Source organism: Myotis brandtii, unplaced genomic scaffold (assembly GCF_000412655.1).
Source record: "Myotis brandtii unplaced genomic scaffold, ASM41265v1 scaffold217, whole genome shotgun sequence".
NCBI lineage: Eukaryota > Metazoa > Chordata > Mammalia > Chiroptera > Vespertilionidae > Myotis > Myotis brandtii.
The window spans coordinates 1747038-1757991 of NW_005358137.1; the positions used below are offsets into that span (position 1 = coordinate 1747038).

A 10954-nucleotide genomic window follows, 5' to 3' on the forward strand; every position below is an offset into this window, starting at 1 on the left:
AGAGAGAGAGAGAGAGAGAGAGAGAGAGAGAGAGAGAAAAGAGACACATAGATCAGTTGCCTCCGCCCGTGCCCCGGCCTGGGCTCAGGATCGAACCAGCAAGCCAGGTACATGCCCTTGACTGGGAATCAAACCCACTACCCTTCAGTGTGTGGGCAGACCATCTGACCACTTAGACACACCAGCCAGGGCCTGGTGTCTACTTTTGACCATGAAATGTTTGTGAGCTCTGCAAACTGGAAGATAGCAACAAAACATAAACATCTAGTCCTTTCTGGAGACTCTTTGAATGCATTGTTTGTGGTTAAAATTTGATCATCTTATTATAGCACATTAATAATTTTAATTAACTTACAAGTGTCTGAGGTGAAAGGAGCCATTTTCAATGGAAATTTTAATTTTTAAAATTAATGTTCAAGACTATAGAGTTCCTTATGCCTCAAGACTTAGGTGTGAAACTTGGGATTCAACCAATAGGATACACTGAATTACTCAGTCTACCTTCAGGGAAGGGAAACTGGAGATAAGATGTTTGTGAAAGTCTGAAATTACATTCTTGCGATTATCTGCTGCAGCCCAGGTGCCCTGAGCTTAGAGGCATGCTGGTCCCTCTCACTTGACTCATTGGTAACTGACACTCTCCGGAGCAGGTCCTCTGGGAGGCAGCAGTAGCAAGTGTTTCTAAGAACCCTTTAAGGGCAGATGGTGGAAACCGCACCCTTTAAGGCTAAATTATATGGAAAATTCATAATAAAACTTGAGTATGTTGTATTTATTGTTAGAACAGCAGACGCTCTGTAGAGTGTTCTTCTTTTAATTGATTGGAATTAATGTGTTAATACAATTTGGGTGAGTTAATTTCATATATATATATGTATATAAATTTAGGAGGGAGTTGTACCAATATTTGCTGTGTTATAAATTTTCTATAGCTTGTTGTTTGGATGTATAGCATGGTGGCTGTTACAGAGTGACACCTAGTGTTTGATGTGCTTGTGACACTGGACTGGTTGGAAGGGAATAGTCTGGCTTGAAGCCTGCAGGGCATCAGCTGCTCCTTCGGACTTTCACTGAGTGAACTTGGAGGAGTGGCCAGTCCAGAGATGACTGCAGGTCTGCAGTACTTCCTAATTGCGCTGAAGTGAGCATTTAAATCCTCTTAAATTTCTAGGGTGGTGGGAACCACGTGGTGGCAACTCACAGGGGCTTTGTGATTTCTAGTCATCATGTAACCTAAAAACTCTCTGGAAGTGATGTGTGTGTGTGTGTGTGTGTGTGTGTGTGTGTGTGTGTGTGAGAGAGAGAGAGAGAGAGAGAGAGAGAGAGAGAGAGAGAGAGAAAAGAAATGGCACAGAAAAGACAGCCACAGAAAAGACAGACAGCCAACTTGTACTGGTACCAGAATTGAAGAGATCTGAGAAATGTAGTTTTTAGCCAGAAAATAGAAGCGTGCATCAAATGAAGAAGAGGATGGCAGATTTGGTTGTGACAAATCTCCCAAGATCCTTGTGTAAAAAGGCTCCTCCCAAATCTGTTTCAGTGAGTGCTTTATTCCGGGCAAAACAACATATTGTGGGTAGAATTATACGTTGTCAATTTGAAGATTTGTGAAGGTCTGTGGATGTTCTCTCATTAAAAGTAAAACAAGAGTCTCGTTCAATTTGATTTTCTTTAAAAAGAGATTAGACCTTTCACGATCTTAATTTAAGCAAAGTGAAAAAATAACCTTACAGTCTCTCAAATGCATATGCTTCCAAGTTTTGAATATTGCATTTTTAAGAAAGAAATTTATAAGGATGGCATTGGTTCACAAAATCATATAGATTTCAAGTGTGCCGCTCAACATTGCATTTTTAGTATCTAATAAAAATGGTTCCTACTTGTATCTGTCTGTTTATTTTGGTCACTATTGATAGTGTTTTTCTCTATTCCAAGGTCTGGGATCTTCTGCCCCTTCTTTCTCCCTTACCTACCTGGCATGCTCTCTGTGCAATGTAATTCTGACTCCTGTGGCCTTTAGAACTCCCCAGCAAGGCTTTCAAGGCCCTTCCTGACCTGGCCTTTCCCTCCCAATCCATCCCTTATCTCCTATCTCACTTCTGTCCTCTCTGGCAACCTTTTGAAGGTCCCAGACAAAGCAGCAGATCTCCTCCCTCCTACCCCCATCCCCCTTAGTCTGCCTAAAATGCCCTTCTTATATATTCCTTAGGATCCAATTCAAGGCTGGTTTCCCTTTTTTCTTTTAATACAAATTTAAATCATTCAGAATTAAAATAGTATGATATAAAAAAGTTAATGAAATTTCATTTTTGTATAATTTTAAAGATTTATTTTTTTAATTCTTACAATTTTTTCAGTTGCAGTTTACAATCATTTCGTATTAGTTTCAAGTGTTTTTTTTTAACTTTTTTAATTTTAAAAATTAAAAAAATTTAAATTACATTTTTCATTCAATATTAATTTGTATTAGCTTCAGGTGTTTTTATTTTTTATTTCTTTAAAAATATTTTTTTTTTTATTTTAGAGAGGAAGGACAAGGGAGAGAAAAGTAGAAACATCAATGATCAGAGAGAATAATTGATCGGCTTCCTCCTGCATCCCTCACACTGGGGATCGAGCCTGCAACCCGGGGGGCATGTGCGACAGGAATCAAACTGGTTCATAGGTTCATGCTCAACCACTGAGCCATGCTGGCCAGGCAGGGTGTTTTTATTTTAAAAAAATTTTTAATTTGAACAATATTAAACTGTTAAAGAACAAAATTTAACTGAGTAAATTAAACAGATTTTATTGGCTTTTTTGTAAACATTTTTTTGACATTCTGTATTATTTTATATTAGTTTTAATATTTTATATTAGTACAGCACAGTGATTAGATAATTATATAATTTACAAAGTGATCCCCCCGATAATTCTAGTACCCACTTGGTGTTGTAATGTACCCCGCAAATCACAGAAGGACGCCTCAAAAAGTCGAATTAAAGAGTCACATTTATTGCAATCCGGGACTATGAGGGGCCATTCCCCAAATCTCATAGTGATAAGATGGTGGCAAAATCAGACTTATATAGGCAAAGATCACAAAGGTATTGATTACATCTCAAGGTTTGGAATGAGGAACTTGGTTTGCAAAAAAGCAGTTTACAGAAGCAGAATTAAGCATGTTAATTATAGTTTTGGGTCTCGGGGTCACTGAATTGACAGAAATACATTGAAATACATTATCTAGAGCCCTCGGGTCTGGAATGAGGAACCTAGTTTGCAAAAAGCAGTTTAAACAGCATGTTATAAACACATTATCTAGAGCCCTTGGGTAACCTGAGTTAAACTTAGGCATGTTATCTCAATTACAGTTTTAGGTCTAGAGCCCTTGGGTAACCTGGGTTTATGTAAATTACAGTTTTGGGTCTAGAGCCCTCTTACCTTGGGATAACTGTGCTGTCCTTCCCAGGTGAAGGAAAAATGTGCTTTCTAAGACTAGTATAACCACAACCCAATCAATAAGGCATTTAATCGAATGGGATGATCCATATAATTCAGAAAATCAAAATAACCTATCCATTGTTAAACAAAGCAAATAGGTACCATACTTCATTGGCACCATATGTAATTACAGTATTATTGACTATGTTTCCTATGCTGTACTTTACATCCTGTGACTGTTTTGTAACTACCAATTTGTGCTTCTTATTTCCTTCACTTTTTTCACCCAGCCTCCTATTCCCCTCAGGCGATCCTTAGTTTTTTCTCTGTTTTTGTTTTGTTTATTTTGTTCTTTAGATTCCACACATAAGTTAAATCATGTGATATTTGTCTTTCTCTGTCTGACTTCTTTCACTTACCATAAAACTCTATAGGTTCATTGCAAATGGTAAAATTTCATTCTTTTTTATGGCCAAATAATATTTTATTGTACATATGTACCAGAGCTTTCTTATCCACTCGTCTATTGATGGGCACTTAGGTTGCATATCTTGGCTATTGTAAATAATGCTGTAGTGAACATAGGGGTACATATATTTTTTTGAATTAGTGTTTTGGTTTTCTTTGGATATATACCTAGAAGTGGAATTGCTGGGTCATGAGGCAATTTCATTTTTAATTTGTTGAGGAACCTCCATACGGTTTTCCATAGTGGCTGCACCAATTTGCAATCTTCACCAACAGTGTAATAGGGTTCTATTTTCTCCACATCCTTACCAACACTTGTTGATGATAGCCATTTTGACAGATATGAGGTATTATCTCATTATGGTTTATTTAGAATATTTTTTATTTTTCAGTTACAGTTGATGTACAATATTATATTAGTTTCATATGAACAACCCCGTGATTAGACATTTATATTACTTACAAAGTGATCACTCTAATAAATCTAATACTCATTTGACACCATACATACTTATAATTATTATTGACTGTATTCCCTATACTGCACTTTACATCCCCATGACTATTTTGTAGCTACCAATTTATACTTCTTCATCCTTTCACCTTTTTTATCCATTCCAACCCCCCTCCTATGTGGCAAACATCAAAATATTCTCTGTATCTATGAGTCTGTTTCTGGTCTCCTTGTTTGTTTGTTTATTTATTTATTTAGTAGGTCCTTATTTTAGTTCTATTTATCTTAAAATTTAAGGTTCCAAACAAGTGTTGACATTCAGAGCTCAATAAAAATATCTTGTCCATATCAGGAAGTCAAGTCATTTTTAGTAAGAGATGAGTGGCCAGGCCCAAGACAATTGAAGAATAAGTTGCCCTTTTCACAGGTCTACCTGGAAGTGTCCATGCCGCTGGGCTCCTACTCTCTTGGGTCCTTCTAAAGCCAGACTATCCTTTTAGCACAGGCATTCACAGGATGTTTCTTTTAAACACAACTACTCAGTTCTTATCATAGTTTTCTGAGCATTTATAACTCAAAAGGTTACTGGACTTCTGTTCTCTTCCTGGTCAACATTTTCTTGACCTAGCATCCTTGTATCATGCAGCTAGTTTCAGGGAAAGTTTCTCCCCTTTCCCTCTACTTTGGGATATGTTTTGTTGGTCATTGCTTTAGTATACCTTATATGAGCTAATATGTAATATTTTTCTCATTTTTCATTGTCTTCCCTTTCTAAGTGGAATTGAAATCAAGTGTGAATCTACTGGTCATTTGGTAATTATTTGAAAAAAATGTTTCCCACAAAAATTTAATTACAGTCAGCAATTTTATTTTATTTCTTTTAAATCCTTACCTGAGGATAGGCAAGGAGGGGATGGAGAGAGTGAAAAAATTGATGTGAGAGAGAAACATCCATTAGTTTCCTGACACACATGCCTGACCAGGGATCAAACCCACAACCCTGGAATGTGCTCTTACCAGGAATTGAACTCACGACCCCTTCAGTGTATGGGACAACGATAGCAATTTTAAAGTACACCATAGATAGCATCTTGTACAAACTCCAGCTTAAATTTCACATTATTCCTGGTCATGCAGTAGGTTCTGAAGAAGAAAGAACTATGGATAATCAGTTAAAAGAATGACAGATTCCCTGTTGTGCTGATCAGTTAGTAATACCTAATTTTGATTTCGAGTGTGCTATAATGGATTACCATATAGATGTAGCTGAGCACTGAGCATTAAACAGAGCCATGTGTTTTTCTGAAAAGTAATATTTATTCACTGTGTGGCTTTCCTGAAAATTTTTATTTTTACTCTCCAGTGAAACTATAAGGTGTCAATAGTTTATATGGCATTCACAGTAGTGTAGCTTAGAATATTGGCTGCAGTAGAAATGCCATATTGTATATGCCTCAGTGAAGTAGGTTCATCTGGGACTTTCTGGGGGACAGGCTTAGCATTTAGACACAGACGGTTGTATGGGTCTTTATTTTTGACCTCACAGACTTAGTATATAAAAATGGCCAATGCAATATTTGGGTGCAAAAAGAAATTTCAGTGTGGATGGTGTTTTGGCTTTCAGTTCTATAATATTCTGTCCCTTTAGAAATATTTTTAGTAGCTCTGGCATTGGGCATTGTGTTACATACCTGAACATTATTGAGTTTATTTTTAAGTGTCTTTAAAATTCATCCACTTTGTAAGTCTGAAAACTTTTATTCAGAAGTGATGATGGTGATAGGCCCAGCAGAACAAGTTAGAGATTACTTGTGTCTAACTGAAAGTACCCAAGCATCTAGATACATCAACTTGCTGTATTCTTTATTTTTCTGTATATTAAAAAAACACACCACATTTTTCTTTATTGCATACTAAGAAAAGAAACCTAAATCATGAAAACAAATAAGTATTTTGAAAATCTGAAAAGCATGACTCAGTGCCAAATTGGTTTCCTGACTAAAGTAAAGAACAGTGCACATGCCAGACATTCGTCTAGTCCAAGATAAGATCTATCCGGACCTCTACAGTAATTTTCTTAGTATCTTCTATAAGACATTTTAAAATTAACTGGCAAGATGGGATCAGAAGATGATCCTGGAATGTAGCTGATGTGCCAAGGCCCCTTGGAGGAAAATGCATGAGAAAATAAGACACTGGGTCTCTGCTGTATCGTTTGCTCAAGAAGGAGGCAGAAAAAGTACAGGAAGGACTCAGGGCACCCAGGCTTCCATCAGTATGAGGCAACAGTCAACCGATGAGAAGCATTGTCAGTATAGATTGTGTCCCTGAAGTAGGGTACCTTTCTCTTAGTTCCACGATCTCTTCATATGATGAGAATATTCTAATTAATCATTCACATATTATTGTGGCAGACATAGGGATGTGCTGCTCACATCCCCTTTTAAAGAAAGAATTTGCTGTCCAGCTGTAAGGAGTGGATTAGTGGCAGCCTCTGCCTGTTTATGCCTTTATCTTTCTAGCCATGGTCAGTCACCCTCTTATCATGGTCACCTATTGGGGGAATTAAACCTGGACAGTAATCTCTTTAAAACATTCAGGAAGCTTGCATGGGGCAAGTAAAAGAAACTGTTCCCATAGGGGTATAGGATAAAGTACAGTATATATGTTATTACAAATAATTTTTTTATTTTATTTTCTGAAACATATATAGTAATCACTATGGGCCTGTCATGAAAAAATTTCATTTCATTTGTAGTTTATTTTCTTTTTATGTCTTATGATTTTGTTGTTATTGTGTGTTTTTTTTTATAGAAAATACTACAGTTTCTACCTGAACGCATTTTCTTTCGATGGCATTACCAGAGTATAGGTAAGAACAATTAAATATTTTTTAAAGTAATATAGATTTCTTCTCATTGAATTTTCAGTATTTTTTTTAAATAATTAACACCATCAAGATAGGTCATAGCAAGGAAAATCAGCAAGGGTATGCTAGTTAAAACCAAGACAAGACCAACCTGGACTTTGAAGGAAAATATAATATTTTTCTACACTGAAGTGTGGTTGGTAGAATAGCAGCAGCATACTCAACAGAGAGCTTGTTAAAAAACTCAGAATTTCAGGCCCAGCCAGACCTGCTGAATTGTACTCTGCGTTTTTAAACCAGAGCCCCAGGGATTCCTGTGCAAAAAAGTTTGAAAACATTGATCTAGAATTTTAAAGTAATTTTACATTTTTACTTACAAAAATATCTTGTTCTTCAAGCTTTGATCATTGATTCAAAATCCTTCTGTTTGAATGCTGTAGAATGTGGCAGCAAGAGGGAACTTGAAATATAGCAAGTTGCCATGACTGCCCTTTCTGTCCAACTCTTGACATCGGACATTACATCTCAATGTAGTATTCACAGCACAACTGGAATAATTTGTGGTATTGATTGTGAACTTGACCTTCCGTTTAAAGTGTTGGTTTAGTCCTTTAGCCTTAGAAGACTGGCATTTCCTACAACTTGCCTTTATTAGATGACTAGAGGCCCGGTGCATGAAATTTGTGCACTCGTGGGTGGGGGGTTTCTCAGCCTGGCCTGCACCCTCTTGCAGTCTGGGAGCCCTTGGAGGATGTCTGACTGCTATGGAGGCGGGAGAGGCTCCCGCCACCGCTGCTGCACTCGCCAGCCGTGAGCTTGGCTTCTGGCTAAGCAACGCTCCCCCTGTGGGAGTGCACTGATTACCAGGAGGCAGCTCCTGCGTTGAGCGTCTGTCCCCTGGTGGTCAGTGCGTGTCATAGCGACCGGTCATTCTGCCATTTGGTCGATTTGCATATTAGCCTTTATTATATAGGATTGTACAGGATTGTATTTGAGGAGAGCATAGCCTCATTATGGAATCTTAACTATTTGATCATTCATACAGTCAAATATTTACTGAAGGAGAGATATTTGTGTGCAAAGTTCTGGGGCAAAAACAAAGAATATCTCACCATCTTTGTATAAGCCAATTGCCTAGTGGGGGTTAGATGAGAAAAAATAATTACAGTATAACTGTCACTTTGAAAGAAGTGTAATGGCAGCAAAGAAGAAAAGTTGAATAATTCTATTCAGAGGAATCAAGTAACACAAGAGAGGTAATTTTAATCTGAGCCTTGAAAGGTGAGTGTGGAAAGGGCTTTTTAGGTAGAAAAATTAATATATAAAGACATGGAACCTGAAAGAACATGGCATATTTAGTGGATATTCTAAAATTCAGAATGTTAATTTTAATTTAGGATTATTTATGTGAAAAATGTGACTGATTCGTATATAAACAATTTAAAGTTATCTATAATAATAAAAGTGTAATATGCTGATTAAACCAGATAGCCAAAGAACCTTTCCAGACTACCTTCCGGACGAAGCTAGCTGCAAGGGCCGAGGCAAGCCACCGCAGCTGCGAGGGCTGAGCCCCTTGAACAAATTTCGTGCATCGGGCCTCTAGTATGTTATAAATGTAAAGAAAGTAAAGTATATGTGGTACATACATCTATTGAACTGAATGACTAAATTATTAAAGATAAGTGCCCTGGTCTTTAAATCTTTCAAACACATAGAGAAGGTTTTTCTTTAAATTTTAGAGAGTTATTGATAGCATTTCTGCTAATTGATGCTTTGACGTTGCATATTTAAATTAAAGTAAAATTAAATCAAATGTTAAGTATAAGCTAAAGATTCATCATGGGGATTTGTTATTTTCCATGATATAGCAGGAATTGGTGACAATGAGAAATAACTAAATGAAGTATTTTTTTTTAGTCTGTGTTAGCTATAATCTTTTAATTTTGTTTGTAATTTATATGAAAACCATACTCATTTTCTTCAGATAGTACTTTAAAATGTCTGAAGACTGGTAGGCTCCTCTCAGCATGAATAAATTTATTAGAACTATGTGTGGAAATTAATTTGCGAAATATGTTGTGAAACTTGGTGCATCTACCCAGCCGTGGGCAAACTACGGCCCACGGGCCGGATCTGGCCCGTTTGAAATGAATAAAACTAAAAAAAAAAAAGACCGTACCCTTTTATGTAATGATGTTTACTTTGAATTTATATTAGTTCACACAAACACTCCATCCATGCTTTTGTTCCGGCCCTCCGGTCCAGTTTAAGAACCCATTGTGGCCCTCGAGTCAAAAAGTTTGCCCACCCCTGTACTAGACAGTATGTGGTAGTACTTTACTTCTGCCTAATACCACATGGTTACTGTTAAAATTGCTGGTACAAGTAGCTTTGATAGCATCTTACCAGGAACACTGACTCCTGGATTGGGTTTCCAAGCACTAGGTCTCCTGAGCCATCTTAAGAGCAGGTGTTGTTTATCTAGCATATGTAGTAGTAGAATAAGCTGGCCCTGTATTGTACTCAGAATGAGCCATGTTTCAGAACATGGCTGAAGTTTAACCATTTGCATGTAAAAGAATTCTTATAATTGATGATTATATACTTAGTGCTTGAATCAAACAGGCTCTTTTCAGATAAGTATATTTTTCCATGATTTATCAAATTAGGTAGGAATTGATGTTAAACAGGTCCACATCCCTTTTATGATGATCTTCAAGCTAGATGTGCTTTGAAATTGACCCTCACAACCTCACAAAGATGGCTGCCTACAACCAGGCCGGCAGGGGTTTAGTGAGGGACAACCAAATGACTGAACAGCAGGCTGTGTGGGGCGACCAGGCTAGCAGGAGGAGGCAGTTGGGGGCGACCAGGCCAGCAGGGGGGGGCAATTGGGGGTGATTAGGCTGGCAGGGGGGCCAGTGAGGGGTGACTAGGTCAGCAGGGGGGGCAGTTAGGGGTGACCAGCTGACAGGGGGAGCAGTTAGGGGCATATCAGGCTGGCATGCAGAGTCAGTGAGGGGCGATCAGGCCGGGGGGGGGCAGTTAGGGGCAACCAGGCAGGCAGGGAGGTGAGTGATTAGGAGCCAGTGCAGCGGGGGAGGGGGCAGTTAGGGGTGACCAGGCAGGCAGGCAGGGGAGCGATTAGGAGCCAGCAGTCCAGGATTGTGAGAGGGATGTCCAACTGCTGGTTTAGGCCCGATCCCTGGGATTGGGTTAAACCGGCAGTCGGACATCCCCCAAGGGGTCCTGGATTGCTAGAGGGTGTAGGCTGGGCTGAGGGGACCCCGGCCCCCCCTGCCGTGCATGAATTTCGTGCACCGGGCCTCTAGTATTTCAGATTTAGAATGGCACTATGGTGTATTGATGTACAGTGAATATTCACACAGTGTTAATGTCTGTAGATAACACTCCTAGGGATCTGGGCAGCACCCTGTAACCAAGAGAGTTATTACTTATGTAGCCTAACATGGGAGTATTCGTCATCAGTGGGCTAATTCAACAGAACCTCAGGTTAGTCAGGTATTGACATCACATGAGTTCAGAGCAGGTCAGTTCCTGTCCACTGAAAAATTACACAAAGACCTTCAGATTTCTTAGCTTTTCAGATTTTGCAATTGCTTATTAGGGATTACGGATTTGTAATTCTACACTTTTTTTTTAAATTAAATCTTTATTGTTCAGATTACATTTGTTCCTCTTCCCCCCCCCCCCACTCCCCCCCCCCCCGTTCCCCC

The 10954-nt window shown here is 38.6% G+C and overlaps 1 protein-coding gene across 3 annotated transcripts in view; it reads left to right on the plus strand.

The window, feature by feature from the left end:
• Window positions 1–10954, plus strand: part of RALGAPA2 (Ral GTPase activating protein, alpha subunit 2 (catalytic)) — a 274630-nt gene that overhangs the window by 18973 nt on the left and 244703 nt on the right. For all 3 annotated transcript variants that reach the window (XM_005865977.2, XM_014539482.1, XM_014539483.1), the window contains exon 3: window positions 7160–7217. In XM_005865977.2, the coding sequence (XP_005866039.1) occupies window positions 7160–7217 (58 nt within the window). The remainder of the gene's footprint in view (window positions 1–7159; window positions 7218–10954) is intronic.